This window comes from Diceros bicornis, chromosome 20, assembly GCF_020826845.1.
Source record: "Diceros bicornis minor isolate mBicDic1 chromosome 20, mDicBic1.mat.cur, whole genome shotgun sequence".
In the NCBI taxonomy this organism is placed as follows: domain Eukaryota; kingdom Metazoa; phylum Chordata; class Mammalia; order Perissodactyla; family Rhinocerotidae; genus Diceros; species Diceros bicornis.
In genome coordinates this window covers 19873370-19894659 of record NC_080759.1, presented here as the reverse complement: position 1 = coordinate 19894659, position 21290 = coordinate 19873370, and the positions used below count along the sequence as shown (strand labels likewise).

At 36.7% G+C, this 21290-nt stretch overlaps 1 protein-coding gene across 5 annotated transcripts in view; it reads right to left on the bottom strand.

Moving 5' to 3' along the window:
- IL6ST (interleukin 6 cytokine family signal transducer) overlaps positions 1 to 21290 on the bottom strand; it is a 71044-nt gene that overhangs the window by 10909 nt on the left and 38845 nt on the right. For 3 of the 5 annotated variants that reach the window (XM_058564063.1, XM_058564061.1, XM_058564065.1), the window contains 8 exons: positions 17776 to 17935; positions 15244 to 15326; positions 14342 to 14552; positions 13570 to 13752; positions 11162 to 11263; positions 10850 to 10996; positions 10174 to 10314; positions 6553 to 6649 (listed from right to left, as the gene is read on the bottom strand). In XM_058564063.1, the coding sequence (XP_058420046.1) occupies positions 6553 to 6649; positions 10174 to 10314; positions 10850 to 10996; positions 11162 to 11263; positions 13570 to 13752; positions 14342 to 14552; positions 15244 to 15326; positions 17776 to 17935 (1124 nt within the window). Of the gene's footprint in view, positions 1 to 6552; positions 6650 to 10173; positions 10315 to 10849; positions 10997 to 11161; positions 11264 to 13569; positions 13753 to 14341; positions 14553 to 15243; positions 15327 to 17085; positions 17132 to 17775; positions 17936 to 21290 lie in introns of those variants that run through there. The other 2 variants (XM_058564066.1, XM_058564064.1) reach the window with 2 other exon arrangements.

Genomic DNA, 21290 nt, shown 5'->3' with positions numbered 1-21290 from the left:
ATCACATGATCATTTCAGTAGATGCAGAGAAAGCATTTGACAAGATACAGCATCAATTTATGATAAAAACTCTGAATAAAATGGGTATAGAAGGAAAGTACCTCAACATAATAAAGGCCATATATGACAAACCCACAGCTAATATCATTCTCAATGGTGAAAAACTGAAACCTATCCCTCTAAGAACGAGAAGGATGCCCACTTTCACCACTCTTATTTAACATAGTGTTGGAAGTCCTTTCCAAAGCAATCAGGCAAAAAAAAAAAAAAAAAAAGAAAAGGGATCCACATTGGAAAGGAAGAAGTGAAATCATCACTATTTGCAGATGACATGATTTTATATAAAGAAACCCTAAAGAATCCACCAAAAAAACTTTTAGAAATACTAAATGAATACAGTAAAGTTGCAGGATACAAAAGCAACAGATGAAAATCAGTTGCTTTTCTAAACACTAACAACAAAGTAGCAGAAAGAGAAATTAAGAATACAATCCCATTTACAATTGCAACAAAAAGAATAAAATACCTACGAGGTGAAAGACCTGTATACTGAAAACTAAAAACAGTGTTCTAAGAAACTGAAGAAGACACAAATAAATGGAAAGATATTCCGTGCTCTTGGATTGGAAGAATGAACATAGTTAAAATGTCCCTACTTCCTAAAGCAATCTACAGATTAAATGCAATCCCTATCAAAGTTCCAACAACATTTTTCACAGAAATAGAACAAAGAATCCTAAAACTTATATGCAACAACAAAAGACCCCAAATAGCCAAAGGAATCCTGAGAAAAAAGAACAAAGCTGGAGGTATCACACGCCATGATTTCAAAATATACTACAAAGCTATAGTAACCAAAACAGCATGGTACTGGCACAAAAACAGACACACAGATCAATGGAACAGAATCGAGAGCCCGGAAATAAACCCACACATCTCTGGACACCTAATTTTTGACAAGGGAGCCGAGAATGTACAATGGAGAATGAAAAGTCTCTTCAATAAATGGTGTTGGGAAAACTGGTCAGCCACATGCAAAAGAATGAAAGTAGACCATCTTACACCATACACAAAAATTCACAGTGGGTTGAAGACTTGAATGTAAAACCTGAAACCATAAAACTTCTAGAAAATATAAGCAGTACGCTCTTCGACATTGGTCTCAGCAGCATATTTTCAAATACCATGTCTGACCAGGCAAGGGAAACAACAGAAAAAATAAAATGCGACTACATCAAACTAAAAAGCTTCTGCACAGCAAAGGAAACCATCAACAAAACGAAAAGACAACCTAACAGCTGGCACAAGATATTCGCAAACCATATATGTAATAATGGGTTAATATCCAAAAATATAAAGAACTCATCTCAACAACAAAAAAACAACCAACCCAATTAAAAAATGGGCAAAAGATCTGAACAGACATTTTTCCAAAGAAGATATACAGATGGCCAACAGGCACATGAAAAGATGTTCAACATCACTATGGAAATGCAAAGCAAAACTACAATGGAAAACTATTATGGAAATGCAAATCAAAACTACAATGAGATTTCACCTTATGCCTGTCAGAATGGCTATAACGAACAAAACAAGAAATGACAAGTGTTGGAAAGGATGTGGAGAAAAGGAAACTCTCATACGTTGCTGGTGAGAATGCAAACTGGTGCAGCCACTATGGAAAACTGTATGGAGAGTCCTCAAAAAATTAAGAATAGACGGGCCGGCTCCGTGGCGTAGCGGTTAAGTGCGCGCACTCCGCTGCTGGTGGCCCGGGGTTCGGATCCTGGGCGTGGACCAATGCACCACTTGTCAGGCCATGCTGTGGCGGTGTCCTATTTCATATGGAGGAAGATGGGCACAGATGTTAGCCCAGGGCCAGTCTTCCTCAGCAAAAAGAGCAGGATTGGCAGGGATGTTAGCTCAGGGCTGATCTTCCTCACAAAAAAAAAAAAAAATTAAGAATAGAACTACCATATGATCCAGCTATTCCACTGCTGGGTATTTATCCAAAGAACATGAAAACACAAATGCGTAAAGATATATGCACCCCTACGCTCAATGTGGCATTATTCACAATAGCCAAGACCTGGAAACAACCTATGTGCCCATCAAGGGACCAACGGGCAAAGAAGATGTGGTATATATACACAATGGAATACTACTCAGCCATAAAAAAAGATGAAATCTTGCCATTTGCGACACATGGATGGACCTTGAGGGTATTATGCTAAGCGAAATAAGTTAGAAGGAGAAAGTCAAATACTGTATGATCTCACTCATAAATAGAAGATAACAACAAACACACACAGAAACTGAAATATAATGATGTACACATGAAATTTATATAATGTTTAAACCAATGTTACCTCAATTAAAAAAAATTGTTAAGGCTAAAGCTATTTATCAGTATTCAATTAAAAAAAAATCTATGAAACCAAATCCTGCAATAAAAACCACTTAAACACTCTAGCCAGATCACAAAACGTTGTGGCACACCCCCTCCCAACAACAACAAAAAAAGTAAAAATGTTCAATTTCCAACTGAAAGAAACCAGATAACAAATTTTCACATTGGTACCAGATAAAATATGATAAATTTGATTTCTTTCAAGGACGAAAGTCTAATAATATAAAAAATAATTAATTTAGAATAGCCCCATCATCAAAAACTGACGTATTTTTACATTAATATAGTTCCTAGCCCAAAGTCAGAAGTCTGTAAGTGTACATAAGTATACAGAAAGTGAGTCATCTTAAGAATAAGCTCAGCATTATTCACAATAGCCAAGAAGTGGAAGCAACCCAAGTGCCCATCGACTGACGACTGAATAAAGAACATGTGGTATATATCTACAATGGAATACTACTCAGCCATAAGAAAAGACAAAATCGTCCCATTCGCAACAACATGGATGGACCTTGAAGGTATTATGTTAAGCGAAATAAGCCAGACAGAGAAAGACAAACACCATATGATTTCACTCACATGTGGAAGATAAACTAACACATGGACAAAGAGAACAGATTAGTGGTTACCAGAGGGGAAGGGGGTTGGGCGGTAGGGATAAGGGGTAAAGGGGCACATTTATATGGTGACTGACAAATAATAATGTACAACTGAAATTTCACAATGTTATAAACTATTATTATGACCTCAATTAAAAAAAAAAGAAAATTTGAAACTAATAAACATCTGCATAGCCACCACCCCAAATTCACACACACACAAAAAAAGTTCAAATATAAAAATAAAAATGAGTAATAAGATCCTACCAGACTGACTCTACTGTGGGAACAACTACAAAATCTGGACATAATACGAAAAGCAATCAAGTTAACAACATAGATGAACAATCAACCAATCACTGGATAAATTCCTTGAAAGACAAATTACCAAAAGAGACTGAAAAAGAAAACTTCAATAACCCGATATTTATAAAGAAATTGAATTTTTTTTGTGTGTGTGAGGAAGATCAGCCCTGAGCTAACATCCATGCCAATCTTCCTCTTTTTGCTGAGGAAGACTGGCTCGGAGCTACCATCTATTGCCAATCCTCCTCCTTTTTTCTCCCCAAAGCCCCAGTAGATAGTTGTATGTCACAATTGCACATCCTTCTAGTTGCTGTACGCGGGACGCCGCCTCAGCATGGCCGGACAAGCGGTGCGTCGGTGGACGCCCGGCATCCGAACCCGGGCCGCCAGTAGCGGAGCGCGCACACTTAACTGCTAAGCCACGGGGCTTGCCCCCCGAAATTGAATTTTTAATTAAAAATCTTCCCACAAAGAAAAATCTCAGGCCCAGATGGCTTCATTTGTAAATTGTATCAAACATTTAAAGAGGAAATAATACAGATTCTACAAAAACTCTCCCAGAAAATAGAGGAGGTAACAAGTCCCCATTAATTTTCTGAGGCCATTCATTTTATGAGAGAATCTATATTACCCTGATTCCAAAACTAGACAAAGACATCATAAAAAAAGTACAGGCCAATATTATTCATGAACACAGAGGCAAACATTATTAACACGCTGAATCCAGCAAAAGCCAAGGAATGAAAGGATGGTTTAAAATCTGAAAATCAATGAATAAAATTCACCATATTCATGGAAGAAAAGAGAAAAATCATATGATCATCTCAATAGATACAGAAAAAGCATTTGACAAATTCAACAACGATTCATGACAAAAACTCTCAGCAAATAGAAATTTTAAAGAACTTCCATAATTTACAGCTAATGTCACATGCAATGGTCAAAGAGCGAATGCTTTCTCCCCTAAAATCAGGAATAACGGAAAGATGTTGGCTCTCACCACTTCCATTCAACATTGTACTGGAGGTCTTAGCACATTCAGAAAATGAACTGAAAGCCTAAAGATTGGAATAACTATCTTTACTCACAGGCAACATGACTGTATATGCAGAAAATCCTATGGAATCCAAAAAGCTACTAGAGTAAATGCATTTATCAAGGTCTCAGTATACAAGATCAATATATTAAAAAAAATAAATTATATTTCTATACACTAGCAATGAACAACTAGAAAATAAAAATTTTTTAAAACTCCATTTACAAGAGTATAAATAATACTTAGGAATAAATTTAACATAAGATATGCAAGGCCTGTCCACTGAAAACTACAACACATTTCAAAAGGAAATTAAAGGAAACTCAGAAGTATACCATGTTTATGGACTGAAACACTCATGTGATTCATGAACATGTGAACTCATGTTCAGATTGCATTTTTCCCTAAACTGATTTATAGAGTCAATAAAATCCCAATCAAAATTCTAACATGCTTTTTTAAGAAAATTGATTAGCTGATATTAAATTTTATATGAAAAGGCAAAGCCAAAATAATTTTCAAAAATAAGATATTGGAGGAATTCCACTACCTGCTCTCAAAACTTACCATAGGGCTATAATAATCAAGACAATGTGATATTGGCATGAATAGACATATAGATCAATGGAGCAGAATTGAGAGTTCACAACTAGATCCAGATTTATACAGATAATTGATTTTGGCAAAAGTATCAAGGCAATTCAATGGGAAAAGACAGTCTTTTCAATAAATGATGCTGGAATGGCTAGCTATATCTACAGAAAAAAATAAACTTCGACCCTGACCTCACACCATGCACAAAAATTCTAAATAGATAATAAACATAGAGCTAAAGTGATTAAAATTCTAGAGGAAAACATAGGAGAACATATTTGTGACACTGGGTTAGGCAAAGATTTCTTAGAACATAAAATGTAAGAACCATACAAAAAAAATCTAATAAAATAGACTTCATCAAAATTAAAAACTTGCTTTTCTGAAGTCACAGTTAAGAAAACAAAAAGGCAAGCCACAGACCAGAATTTGCAAAACATATATATTTTTTTTTATAATTTTATTTATTTATTTTTTCCCCCAAAGCCCCAGTAGATAGTTGTATGTTATAGCTGCACATCTTTTTAGTCGCTGTACATGGGACCCGGCCTCAGCATGGCCAGAGAAGCGGTGCCTCAGTGCGCGCCCGGGATCCGAACCTGGGCCGCCAGCAGCGGAGCGCGCGCACTTAACCGCTAAGCCACGGGGCCGGCCCGCAAAACATATATTTGACAAAAATTTTGTAACCAGAATATATAAAGAACCCTTACAGCTCAATATTGACAAACAACCCAACTTAAAAATGGGCAAAAGATTTCAAAAAACACATTACAAAGCAAGATGTATAAGTGGCACATGAAAAGATCCATTACTAGTTATCACGGAAATGGAAATTAAAACCACAATGAGATAGCACTATCCACCCATGAGAAAGAATGGCTAAAATTAAAAACCCTGACAATACCAAGTGTTGGTGAAGATACATAACAATTTGAACTCTCAAACTGCTGTTGGGAATACAAGATGGTATAGCCCCTCTGAAGAACAGTTTAACAGTTTCTTATCAAGTTAAATACGCACTTGACCATACGACCCAGCAATCCCACTATTAGGTATTTACTCAAGATAAATGACATATGCCCACACAAAGATCTGTATGCAAATACTCACTGCAACATTATTCATCATAGCCAAAAATGAAAGAAACAACCGGAACTTCCATAACAGATGTATGGATAAATAAATTTTGATACATCTATACTATAGAATACTAGTCAGCAATAAAAAGGAGAAAAAGATTAGTATATGCAACAACACAGGTGAATCTCAAAAATATTCTAAGCAAAAGATGTCATACACAAAAGACTACATGCTGTTTGATTCTACTTATATGAAATCCCAGAAAAGGCAAAAACTACAGTCACATAAAGCAAATCAGTGATTGCCTGGAGCCAGGGCTTGAGGGAGAAGAAAGACTACAAAACAGAATGAGGAAACGTTTTAGGGTGATGGACATATTCTCTATCTTGACTGTGGTGGTAGTTATACATCTGTATACATTTATAAAAATTCAAACTGTACACTTAAAATGGGTGAATTTTATTGCATGTAAATTATAGCTCAATAAAACTGGGGAAAAATGCAAAAATATGAATAACGGTACTTACAGGTCTCGCTTATTAAAGCAGAACAATACTCCCAAAAGGGTTGTCAATAGGAATGCTAAGCAAACAGGTACAACTATGGCTTCAATTTCTCCTTGAGCTAAAAAAACAGAAAAGAGTAAGAAGGAAAATAATTGTTGACACATACGTTAAAGAGAAATAATGCAACTTCCCAACCAGATTACTGTTGAAAAGATGAAATACTGTCTTAATTTTTTTTACAGTCTCTTCAAACTAAGTATTTTCCCCCCTCTGTTCTTGACAGATCATATCCTAGCCACTTATGCCTTACACAGTAAGGCCACAGAGTAAGCATACAATATTATGTTGGCTGGGGGAATAAAATTAGTTCAGTTGATTGGATAGATAATCCACCTGGTAAGTTAGAGCTTTCAAACTTAACCATTTATTACATTTATGATCTGCACTCGGCAGAATCTTAGCAAAAGCTTATCTTTGAGTTCTATGAGTATTGGGTAGAATTGCAAAAGCTCTAAAACAATCTTAGTAATTGAACTACAGGGGCCGGTCCCGTGGCTTAGCGGTTAAGTGCGTGCGCTCCGCTACTGGCGGCCTGGGTTCGGATCCCGGGCGTGCACCGATGCACCGCTTCTCTGGCCCTGCTGAGGCCGCGTCCCACGTACAGCAACTAGAAGGATGTGAACTACGACATACAACTATCTACTGGGGCTTTGGGGAAAAAAAAAAGGAGCAGGATTGGCAATAGATGTTAGCTCAGAGCCGGTCTTCCTCAGCAAAGAGAGGAGGATTACCATGGATGTTAGATCAGGGCTGATCTTCCTCACAAAAAAAATAAAAAAAAAAAATAATTGAACTACAAATGTAACCTACAAGGAATAAAAATGTAACCTTTAGGAAAATTTTTAATAGTTATTTACTATTTTTAAAAATGATATATCTGATAGAGGGCTAAGAATTTTAGGAGAATCTTAAATGGCACAAGGAGTGGCAGAAGCAGGAATATCATCATCTAAAAAGCAACAAGCCTGAGATTCCTAAATACCACACGAACCTCTATCTGCATTTAAAAGAGGGCTTATTGATCAAATGAATCCACTAAATTTATATTGGAGATTTTTTTTGTGTGTGTGAGAAAGATCAGCCCTGAGCTAACATCCGTGCCAATCCTCCTCCTTTTTTTCCCCAAAGCCCCAGTAGATAGTTGTATGTCATAGTTGCACATCCTTCTAGTTGCTGCATGTGGGACGCAGCCTCAGCATGGCCAGAGAAGCGGTGCATCCGTGTGCACCCGGGGTCTGAACCCCGGGCTGCCAGTAGCGGAGCGTGCGCACTTAACTGCTAAGGCACAGGGCCGGCCCGGAGATATTTTTTAATGATTTACCTTATGGTTGTTTCCGGTTAACTCCTCTAGCCCCCTTTTAATTAGTCTTTTACAGCAAAAATGTATGAAAGTAATATTGCAGTCATATAATATTCACTAAGTCTTATCTCTTTATCACACATATCCCTTTGTAAGCAACTTTACATCCTACGAAACCCAGGAAATCAAGAAATCAGATCAACCCTTGGGAATAAACTATAGGTTGGCAAATATTAACTCTTGAATGCTAAGGTTCTCATACATATATACACCAAATCAAATTCAGGCAGAACCTTCCTTTTATTGCTGCTAAACTTCTGCTTATTATATTTTCATGCTTTGGACCTTTACTCATGCTGCTCTAAGATGGCTGCTTCTTCCTATCTGTCCACATCCTAACTTCAAGGGCTCAAGTATCTTTGCTCCACAAAACCTTTGTTGAAGGTAAAACTCCCCCCACCAATATCTTTGAATTCCTATTCTAATTACTGTCTAAATGGTCCAAATGGCTTTCCATTTGTTTTGTTTACTTATGCTGTATTTTTTCAACTAAGCTATAAGGTCCTTGGGAGCAAGGCCCATGCCACGTGAAGAAACCATAATGAATCCATAAAATAGGTCAGTGAAAAAAGCAGGTCATGAAGTAATACTACTAGGTATGATCTAATTTTGGAAAAAATGTATGCATAGAAAAGACTAGAAGGATATACAAACATGTTAAGAGATTATTTTAGATGAGGGATTAGGAATGATTTTTCTTCCTCTTTGTATTTTACTGTATAGTCTAAATTCCCTATAATGAACATTACTTTTATAATCAGGATAATGTTTAAAAGTTTATTATTTTTACTTTTCTAAAGATCATGGCACAAAGTTTTATTTCAAATATTATTTGTTACATATATATTCGATTAACGTGTCACCACAAATCTTATCCCAGAAACTATATTCACTATTGGCCATCACAGCAAAGCTGAGGATCTTTTATTAACTATTTTACGTAGTCACTCATCCATTTATTCTCTCATTCAACAATCATTCAACCAACAAGGAATATGGAGCTTACTATTTATTATTTACTGTGTTGGTACTTGGGGGTAGGGGTTACAAATACAATTACAGTAAAATAAGGTAATTTCTATAATGATTCAAAATGTAGTAAGAACAAAAAAGAATGCAGCTTAAGTCTGCCTTAGGGAGGCTACAGAAACAGCCAAAACAGAGAAGGTGAGAACCTAACCTAGAGCAACACACCAGGAAAAGACAGAAAAAGGTGGAGAAAATGATGAGAAGCTTAGGGTCAAAGAAAAAGATTATGAAAGGGCATAGACAAGTAGTAATTAGAAGGCATGATCAATAGGACTTGATACTTGGCTTATGTAAATTAAAAAGATACGAAGAAATTGCATCTACATGTCTGGTTTTGGCAGAGTTGGATGGTTGCGGCATGGAACAAAGAAAGATAAATGTATTTGGGAAGGAAAGAGAGGATGGCTGAAGTCATAGACAGGGAGTTTGAATAGGCAGATAAGAAAATAAAGCCAAGAACAGAGCCCTGCAGAATACAAACAATTTACAAGCAGAGTGAAAAGGAAATCAAGAAGGAAGTACTAGAAAGGGAGTAGACTCAGGAGAGTGCTATTAGAAAAACAAAGAAAAAGTTAAAAGAACCAAGGTAAGAGGCAGTTTCAAGGATGGAGAGGCCAACAGAGTCAAAGACTGAGAAGTGTAGGAAAAAAAGATGAAGCCTAAAAAGCATGCATTGGATATGACAACTAAGAGGTCTTCTATGAGTGACACCAGAGAGGTTTCAGTGGACTGGTGGGCTGGAAGCCCGATTTCAGGAGGTTAAAGACTGAGCTGGAGGTATGGAAGAGAGGAGACTGCAAGGGTGGACTAGTCTTTCCAGCAACCTGCCTAAAAAAGGAAGGAACAAGAGAAGAAGGAAAGAGACGACACCCAAGTTTTACCAGTGAAAAAATGAACCCATTTAGAAAGACATACAAATTCTTTTGGGATTTATAGAGTATAGGTGAAATTAGTCAGAAACAGTTAATGAAACTACAAAAAAGGTGAAGAAAAATATTTTCTATAGTTTAAAGGAACAACCAAAACCAGAAAAACAATATAACAATCATCATTTATTAACACTTCATTTCTATGAACCCAAAGATGTACTTTTAATAAAATTTTAGCATATACACTAAGTCAGTATTAGTATGATTAAATTTTAAAAAGAAAGAAAGAGAAGAAAAGAAAGATCAAAAGTCATTATTTCTTACCAAACTTCGGTGTGGTAAAAGTGAATTCTGGACCATCCTTTCCACCTTCGTCTGTGTACGCTGCCATTCGTACCATGTATAAAGTGTCACTAGTCAAAGAGGACAGTGTATATTCTGTGTGGGAAGAATCCACATTCACAGCTAGAAGAAATCAATAACTGTGCTTTATTCAACTACTCAATGTTTTTGCTTCATTTGGCCTATATTTGACATTGTGAAAGCATTAAAAAAGGAATATAAATATAATTTATCAGAAAACTTTCATAACTCTGACAATATTATTCTATAAGTGCAACACAATATTTCTTTAACAGTACAACCATAAGGCATATTCTCAGGTGTCTCTTTTTGAGGATAATATACTATATAGTCATTGTCACTTAACAACAGGGATACATTCTGAGAAATGCATCATTAGGCGATTTCGTCGCCACGTGAACATTATCGAGTATACGTATACAAAGCTAAATGGTATAACCTACTACACACCTAGGCTACATGGTACTAATCTTACGGGACCACTGTTGTATGTGCGGTCTGTTGTTAACCAAAAACATCGTTATGTGGTGCATGACTATACTAAGATGCGTAACATAAGAAAGTGAGACTTAAGTTAGTATTTAAAAACTTAAGGAAAAAAACATCTGCTTCTTAATAACTGATATCGTTTTATTACCAGTTTCATTTCCAATGATAGTTCTATAAAATATAGTATAATTTCTGATAAATCCATTCTGAACATCCACAGGAAGTTGGTCCCACTCTAAGACAGCTTCATTTTTCCCCACTTTTTTTGTCCGAACAGTAGGTCCTTTGGAAGGTGCTGGAACAGAATAAAGGTATTTGCTAACTGAAAATCATTAGAATTTAGTAAAATTTTATCATGAAATTATTTGAACATAATGAGACATATTTTCATTTAAAGGGCTAAAATGTCTTTGTTAATACAAAACCCAACATTTTTCAAAGAAAGTGAGTTTGTACTTACGAGCTTGTTTAAGGTATGCCTTTATAGACTCAGGGCTTCCTGGTCCGTCAGCATATACTGGAGTAACTGTTATCAAATAACATTTGCTCTCTGCTAGGTTCCCTAAAGTAAGAATAGTAGATTAAGCATCTTTTTTCCCTATAACAAAAAAGTCTAATTCCATTATTTATTTTTATATTATAATTTCATGATCATTGTACTTTTAACACTTCAGCTTTTTAAGCAAGCATTGCCTTTTGTGTACCAGACTCAAGCTTAATAAAGTAAAACTGTTAATAAAAGTAAAAGGTTACTTTTATTGCCAATACAGTGGATAAAAAAAATTTTATATTGTCAATAAAAGTAACAATTGCGTTTATATTCAGGATTTACAAAACAGTGATCTCAAATTATCCTGGGTCTTACTTATAGTTTGACAATTTAGTACATCTTACTTAATTCTCTGAGGACTGCCTAATGAGCAAGCCACTATTAAGAGCTAGGGAAAGCACTAATGGCCCTGGTTTCTCAGGCAACTGGGAAAAAAAGAATTAGTGTTATTTCCCCCAGAAAGTCACACAATTTTAAAAGAAAAAATTATCTTTAATACTTCCTTTATTTATAATCTCTCCAAATTAACAAAGTAATCTATCTATTCCTTTAGCACACAACAGTAAAATTCTTCTTTTTCTACAGCATTTTATCTGTCCATATCAGAAAATAAGGTGTTTGTTATACTGAAGTTTATACTGTCAACAACAACTTGTATTTCCCTATTGTTCATGAAGTTACATATGCTCCTTTACCTTCTTACACAGAGTTTTCTTGATGACTCAATAATATCAAGAGGATGAATAATTTTTATATTCTGCTGTAACACAGCGATATTATCAGGGCTACTGAGCTATATGGGGCTACCTGTACAACCTGAAGGTCTCCAGAGTCTATGCTATGCTTTATTTAAAAAGTTTCTGGGCTGGCCCAGTGGTGTAGTGGTTAAGTCCAACGCGTTCTACTTCGGCAGCCTGGGTTTGTATCCTGGATGTGGACCTACACCACTTGTCAGCCATGCTGTGGCAGCGACCCACATACAAAATGGAGGAAGACTGGCACAGATGTTAGCTCAGGGTGACTCTTCCTCAAGCAAAAAAAAAGAGGAAGATTGGCAACAGTTGTTAGCTCAGAGCAAATCTTCCTCAGCAAAATAAAAAAGTTTCTATTGTCCAGTTATTACCAATCTGTCTCCTCTCTAGCTCTAATCTGCTTTTAATTTGATAAGGTTGATAAACTAGAAACCAAGTTTATTAAAATTGTATATTAAATAATAGGTTAATGAGGGGCAAACAGCCTATTTTACGAATAAAGCTCACAAATTTTAATGCATGTATGTCTTTGCTTAGAGCTTTTCTCTGATTAATCGTATTATTTATAGCTGAATTCTAATGGTTATCCTTCTTTACTAAAAAAACACAGAAGCTGAGTGTTTTTGTTTTCTCTTTAAAGTTGTTATATCACTTTAAAGCCACTTAATTAGTACTATAAAACGCAGAGCAATCCACTTTGGAGCTCTATAATATCATTACTTTCTGTCCTTCATTAGTACTTTTAAATACATAGTACAACTAAGAGACATAAGAAAATCTGAGCTCTAGTTCTGCATCCCCTGTTCAACAGCTATAAGAAGTCAATAAGCATTGAGGGTATTATGCAAAGTGAAATAACTCAGATGGAGAAGGTCAAATACCGTATGATTTCCTTCATTAAGTAGTAGATAATAACAACAATAAACAAACACATAGAGACACAGAGATTGGATTGGTGGTTACCAGAGGGGAAGGGGGGAGGGAGGAGGGCGAAAGGTGGTGTGTGTGTGGTGATGGGTTGTAATTAGTATTTGGGTGGTGAACATGATGTAATCTATGCAGAAATAGAAGTATAATGATGTACACCTGAAATTTATACAATGTTATAAACCAATGTTACTGCAATAAACAAAAAATTTAAAAAAAAAAGTCAATAAGTTATCCAGATGCTATCGGAAAGTATTTTCTCACTGAAAGATGAGGGAGTTAAATCAGGTACAGAGAACATACAACTAGTTAGCAGCAGAGCTTGGTTAATCTAACATTTCTCTCTTACTTTACAGGTTTGTGAGCATTCCTTTGATGATCAAAACAACATTGGAGCATAGAAAGAAGATAGTTATTAACCCCGCCTTGTCCATAAACAGACTCTGCAGTTCAGAGGGATTAAGTGTGACTTGCTGAGTCATACATCTAGTAAACTAGATGTAACTAGTAACTATGATAAATTAGAAGTCTTTTCAATGGACCGCAATGCCTATAAAGCAGAAAAGAATATGTAAAAGAAAAATCTGTCTAAAGAGTTAGAAAAAGGATATCAGCTTAAATGTTTCTAGCCAGGTATACCTCTTAAATAGGTGCGATGTACGGTACCGTCTTCTTGTTGCCAGTCTGGGATACAGGGCAATGTATCCGATAACACACACCACTCAAGTATATATTTGTTTACAGATCCATTTGTAGCAGTCCATTCTACCCAAAGCACATTATCTTTGGGAAAGGCTTTAAGATCCATTACAGGGTGAGTAGCTTTAAAAACAAAGTTTGAATACTGGTATGATAAAATGAACATTTAAAAATTTGAAATTTCGATATTTTACACTCATTTTTATAACCATGTGCTCTATCTTGCTATCAGTTTTTGTAGCATATAATTTTAACATGTATTTGCATAAATAAAAGCACTTTATTATAATTCACATGTAAAGTAGTCAATTTATTTTGAAACTTAAATTCTCCCTCTCCTAAAACTCTCCTAATGTTTTGTGCATAGAAACTGCAATTTTTTCTTCTTTGAAATCTACAGATAAAGCTATAGATAAACAATATATTTAAGTCATATGCATATAAAGTTCACAAAATCTTAAAACAATATTTAAAAAAAACAGATAAGTAATCAGAAAATGATTAAACGAACTAAGTAGCTTTCTGAAAAGTTTAAGTGAGCCACATAATGATGGAACAGATTATTTGGCTGCTGACTGATTTCTGAAAATACAATCATTGCTGACACTGAGGAGATAGTCTTAGAATACTTATGCTTTTTTATGGGAGCCCTGACCATACTTAACCACCTTTTCCCATCCATTAAGTCAGGCTCCATCTCACAGACACAAACCTTGAAAGTCACAGGCAGGGATAGTTAGAACAGATGCATCTGATTTGCCAACCAGATTTCTTGCTGTTAGAGTTGCTATATAGCGATCATTTGTGAGGTTTACTGTCAGTTCTGTGCCATTAACTGTGTAATTTTGTAAACGTGATTTCCATCTTGTGACAGTCACTTCATAATCCAAGATTTTTCCATTGGCTTCAAAAGGAGGCAATGTCTATAATAAAATAGTTTATTTTACAAATGTATTTCTTTTATTAAAGATTAACGTAAATCTTAAAGTTAATCAGTTATTTAATTCTGCTTTTAATGTTAAATCTCTAAATATTTACTTGGAAGGGACTGGCAACTTCATTTTGAACTCACTACTAAAGTAAAACTACTACATACTGAATGAAGAGTAAAGGCATGACTTCAACTAAGAGGAAAAGTAGCAACATTCTTTCAGCTTTTAGTTCTGTATACAACTCTGCACTGTGGCTATGTGGGTCTAAATTATTCTATGCCTGAGTATTCCTCTCTACTTTTCAGTATGATCCACTCATGCACATTTATGAAGTGCAAAAAAATTTTATATTTCCTATTATTGGCATCCATTTAGATTACCCAAAACCTTTATTAATTATTTTCTGTGAGGAATTCAGGAAAGTTCAATAAAAGACAACATCTTTCTTCTGACAGAACGTTCATAAAACTGTGCTAAGTATCTATGAGGTATTACATGCAGTTTATGAATCTGACTTCTGTGTAGTATATACAAAGCTCCATGTGTTTATTTATTAAAAAGTTATCAAATGCTTTGCTGATATTAAGATAGATAAAAATTTAAGTTAAAAAACTCCACTCATAATACCATATAAAATGTATTTATATGAGATTAAAAAATATAAATATGCAATTTTTTTTACCTTCCATATGAGTTGCACAGATCTATGGCCATGAGTACGGGATGGCTCGATCTTATACCAGAAACTTGGTGCCTTGGATGGTCCTAAAGGAATACATAAACTTTTTAAAATAAAAGTTTTTACTGTAACAATAAAATAAAATCCTAGAAATTATAATGTTCTTGCCCTTCAATGACATGGTGTCTTTAACTCTTTCTTTATACCAGCATTTTGCCAACCCAACACAATATGCCTAGGACTTCCTTTATTTAGGGTAAGAGCTTGATGATTTAGATTATATTGGGAACTGTTTTCTAAGCTTAAAATTGTAAAGCTACAAATATATCCTAAGCAATAACCAAAGATGCAACACTATTTCTTACTACAAAAAATAAAATTGAAAAATCATATTTAAGATACATGATTAAACCCCCTAAACATATATATGTAGGAATCTAAAATAAATTAAAATAAATGGAGTAAATGTAGTATAAGTTTATTACCTTATGTTGGGATGATTCAGTGTAATAGGATATAATAAAAATGAATTCACAGGATTGTTGTGATAATCATCAACCACGTCAAAAAGCACTTTATAAAACAAAGTATGAAATGCTAGTAATTAGGATTTAAAAATTCTTGTAGGGTCAACTGATTTTTCAAAACTTTTATAATATAATCACAAAATACGGTAGTCAGTAGAATAAAAAAGGATCTGAATAAAATCTAAGCAGTGATGTGCTGATCATGAAGAGGCAATTACAGATGACGAAACAGAGAAACGAGGAAAAGCAGACCAGGAAGGCTGGGGAAAAGGCTTGCTGGTACAGGGGGTTCAAACATATATTTTAGAGTATAGTGCAGCATCCAAAAAGAATAAAGAACATGAAATTATAAAGAAAATTTTATAGTCCAGAAATATTTCCTGAAGAGAACCTAGAGGCTTCATTTACTAAGTTAAAGAAATGCTTAATCCAATGGTTCATAACTTTTTGGGCTCCAGACATTTCTCTGGTTTGACAAAGGTTATGTATCATCTCCTCAGAAAATGCACAAAGCATCAACCACAATATTCTGTCTACATTTTAAAGTAGTTCAGGGCCGGCCTGGTGGCTTAGCGGTTAAGTGTGCGCACTCCGCTACTGGCAGCCCGGGTTCGGATCCCGGGCATGCACTTACGCACTGCTTCTCCGGCCATGCTGAGGCCGTGTCCCACATACAGCAACTAGAAGGATGTGCAACTATGACATACAACTATCTACTGGGGCTTTGGGGAAGAAAAAAAGAAGGAGGATTGGCAATAGATGTTAGCTCAGAGCCAGTCTTCCTCAGCAAAAAAAAAAAAAAAAAAAAAGTAGTTCAGGTACTCCCCCAAACTGACCTAAGTACCTTTAACGGCCCCAAGAATCTCAGTTTAAGAATTCCCGGCCAAGACAACGGAATCTGGTTGAGGACCCCAAACCCGCAACAGCAGGACTGCTTTCTTTCCTGGCATTTACAAGAATGAAAGAAAATTATTAGCAGAGAAGTGTACTTTACTTTTCTGCCTATGGCATTCTCAATTCACATAAGTATCTAAACCTTTAGCAGATCTGGAATTGAAGGGATATAGACGGTAGGGGAGGTTTTAAAGCCATGGCTGCTGCCACTGACACCTAAAGTGTGAGACTGTGATAGGAAAATGTTCAAAAAGAAAAATCTATATGCCATAGGACTATTTCTAGATGGCTACAGAAGAAATTAGTAATGTTAGCTGCTTTGGAGACGAAATCTTACTTTAGACCATATATCCTTTTACACCTTTTAGATTCTATACTATATGCATTGTATAATCATGGGAAAAAAAGAAAAATGAAAATCAACCAACCAACCAAAACTCCAGGATCTTTTTCCAGGGGCTTATCAAGTGCTGGTAGAAAAATATAAATAAAAAATATAGGGCCGGCCCCATGGCTTAGCGGTTAAGTGCGCGTGCTCCGCTGCTGGCGGCCCGGGTTCGGACCCCGGGGGCGCATAAACGCATCGCTTCTCTGGCCATGCTGAGGCCGCGTCCCACATACAGCAACTAGAAGGACATGCAGCTATGACATACAACTATCTACTGGGGCTTTGGGGGAAAAAAATAAATAAAATTATTAAAAAATAAATAAATAAATAAAAAATATAGTATAAATATCTTTCTGATGGTGAAAGTCTAAGGTATATTTTGCTAGATAGAGCGCTTTTAATGATTCAGGATATAATTCTCCACTTAGGGATATTTCTGGACCACTCTCCTTTAAAAAATGTTCTGGACTTATCAACCGTTAAGTCAATGGTTTTCTCATGGTATCTAAGACACCATCCCATGATAATTTTTTAGGTATCAAATAGATTTATACTATCAATAATGCAATTATATTTTATATCTTGATGTCCTTAAAAATAAAAGTGTAAAACACTAGCTTGGCTAAAATGATCACAAAATAAGAAGCAATGAGGTCTAATATGAGACACAGTTCATAGCCAGAATTCCAATGCTAGCTTTATTTCTTCATATACTTATTGACTTACTATCTTCATATGTGATCCCACTTGCTTCTTCACTCCAGTCACTCCAGAATCCTTTACCATCTGCCTTCATACAACGAATCCTAAACACATATTCTGTAAAAGGTTTAAGGTCCTGGACAGTGAATGAAGATCGAGTGGATGCTGTATCTTCAGGAGGAATCTGAAAATAAAGTGAATTGACCAACAATAAACCCAATGGTATTTACTATCGGTCTTCTAAAATGCTTAAGATTTTAGAAACTAATTTAATGAAACAAGACTAATAAATTAAACTCAGGATCTGGAGAGAAATAAATGTAAGTCAAAAAGCAGTCAAAATCAGTAAAGTTAACAGATTTGGGAAGTATGAAAACATCTATTACTAATCCTTTCTTTCTTTAGTTTTCTTTCTTCCATGGGGCTTATAACACTCAGGGTCTCAGCAGGAAAAAGATGGCACATTCCAATTAGAATTTAATTCAAGGAGAGTTTACTAAAGGGAATAAGGGCAGAGTGTAGGGAAACCTTAGATAGTGTAGTCAGTACTCTGAGGCTTGTAGCTATTACCACCCCTAAGCCCAAAGGGATGAGGGAAGGTACCAGAACCTGGAAGAGGGTCAGATAGGAATAACTTGAGAGGAGCAGTGACCTTAGGCTGAGACACCTGGGGCAGCTCTAGGGAGGAAGCAGGGAAAACAAATGTCCTGATCTCACTTCTATCTCTCTCTCTTGCCAGGTCCCCTCCTCCCATTAACCAAACTCACTAGGCAACTAGAGGGAATAGGAACCCACATATGAAATCCATACAAGTCAGCAGCCCAAGACAAAGAGTAGGGTGAAGAAGGGTAGAGTATAAGATCTGGATAGGTAAAAGGAAGATATCTAGCCCAATCAAGAAAGACTAAAGCGGGGCCGGCCTGGTGGCGCAAGCGGTTGGGTGCGCGCGCTCCGCTGCGGCGGCCCGGGGTTCGCTGGTTCGGATCCCGGGCACGCACTGACGCACTGCTTGGCAAGCCATCCTGTGGCGGTGTCCCATATAAAGTGGAGGAAGATGGGCACAGATGTTAGCCAAGGGCCGTCTTCCTCAGCAAAAAAAAAAAAAAAAGAGGAGGATTGGCGGATGTTAGCACAGGGCTGATCTCCTCACAAAAAAAAAAAAGAAAGACTAAAGCTATCATTGTAGATAAACTTGGTTTTCAGGAAAAAAGAGGAGACCAAACATAGATAAATAACTGGTTCTTTCTAGTATCAATTTCAATACTGGATAACAAAATAAGTGTCAGTCATTTTTGTACCAATGAATTAAGATGCTATGATATTAAAAAATATTTTAAAGAACTCGGGTATAGTATCCTCTCTGTACAACAGGAAGCATTAATCCATTTTGGTTTGTTGCTTTTTCTGGTTATATTCTGAGCCCTTTAGATAAGTGGAATGGAGGACAAAAGTAGTAAGGTCATGGGCTCAATTTCCTTATAAGCTCATTATTGCAACCAGAGAAACAAAGCAAAAGCACACTGTTAGTGGTAAATAGAGTTATAACAAAGAATATTAAGGGAAGTTCAATGCCATGGGGACAGCCTTTTAAAAAGCGCCAAGTATTCTTTTTGCTGACAGTATCATCTTTGGTTACACTGTTCTTTTCCTTTTCAGTCTTACAAGTTCCCCACCAAACCTATTCTCTACCTCAAGGGTTGGCAAACTTTCTATAAAGGGCTAGATAGTAAATATTTTAGGCTGTGGGCCAGATGGCCTCTGTTGCAACTACTGGACTCTTCCATTGTAGCACAAAAATAGCCAGAAACAATATGTGAACAAATGTGTGTGGCTATGTTCCAATAAAACTTTATTTACAAAAACAGGTGGCAGGCTGAATTTGGCCTGTAGATGTAGTTTGCCAACTTCTGCTCTACCTTATTCATATAATCTCCTCATTTTCACTCCATGTAATCTGCTTATTATTTGTGTTCCTTTCACCTCCCATCAAAAATGCTATTCCCGAGTGACGTCAGCATCATGGCGGAGTGAGCTTTCCCGTGAATTCTTCCCCCACAAGATACAACAAAAGTAACAGCCACAGACCAACAACGGAATCCCAGACAGTGAAAAGCTAGAGCGGAGGGATCCACACTGCCGCACATCTGAGAGCGGAACGTGCTGGGCCCCCGGAGGAAGTGGGGAGAGGTAAGGAGAACTCCGCTCCCTCCCCATCAAATCAGCGATCCGGTCCGCGTGGCTCCCAGAGAGGGGGGAGGGGCGGCCCTCGGCGGGAAACTGTAGCTCTTCGGGCTCTCTCAGCCAGTGGGAAACTCCCGCACAGAGGGCTCAGAGGAGCCACAGGGCTACCATCAACATCTGAGCAACCCAGAGAGCGGATAAAGAGGGGCAAACGAGAAGCCTCCCACGTCAGGGACCCAGAGGGCAAAAGAGAGAGCTCCCCCCTCCCCGCAACCCGGAGTCTGCAGCTCGACCAGATCTAGCGGTCCGAGGCAGACCTGAATAAACTGGACTGGACCCGTGGATCGCAGTGGGGAAAAAAAACAAAACAAAACAAAACAAAACTGCGGATCGCAGCAGAAAAACTGGGGCAGAGCGCAGGGGGCTTAGACTACACAGCCCTTTACCACCAGACAGTGGCGGCAGGTGGAAATTGCAACCAGAGACTTCCAGGATGAGGAAAATCAAAACCAACACAGGAACCACAATGCAAAAATATATGAAATCACCAGACCAGAAACAAAATGACAAGCACCCAGAAATCAACCCCGAAGACACAGAAATCCATAAACTAAATGACAGAGATTTCAAAATAGCTATCATAAAAACACTCAACGAAATACGAGACAACACAGACAAACAATTAAATGAGATTAGGAGTTTCTTCACAAAAGAGATTGAAATCATAAAGAAAAACCTATCAGGGCTGATGGAGATGAAGAACACAATGGAGGAGATAAAGGAGAATCTGGAATCTTTAAAGAACAGAGCTGACAATATGGAGGAAAGAATTAGTACTTTAGAGGATAGGAATACAGATATACTCCAGATGGAAGAAGAGAGAGAACTAAGACTAAAAAGAAATGAAGAAAGACTCCGAGAAATATCGGACTCTATTAGAAAATGTAACATAAGAATTATAGGTATTCCTGAGGGAGAGGAGAGGGAAAGAGGAACAGAGAGCCTATTCAAGGAAATAATAGCTGAAAATTTCCCAAATCTGGGGAAGGAGCAGGAAATACCAGTAAGCGAAGCCAACAGGACTCCTATATATATTAATAGACAAAGGCCTTCACCACGACACCTAGTGGTAAGGCTAGCCAGGGTCAACGACAAAGAAACAATATTAAGGGCAGCTAGACAAAAACAAAAAATAACGTACAAAGGAACTCCCATCAGGCTCTCAGCGGATTTCTCAACAGAAACTTTTCAGGCTAGAAGAGACTGGAATGATATATTCAAAATACTAAAAGACAAAAACTTTCAGCCAAGAATACTCTATCCAGCAAAAATATCCTTCAAATATGATGGAGAAATAG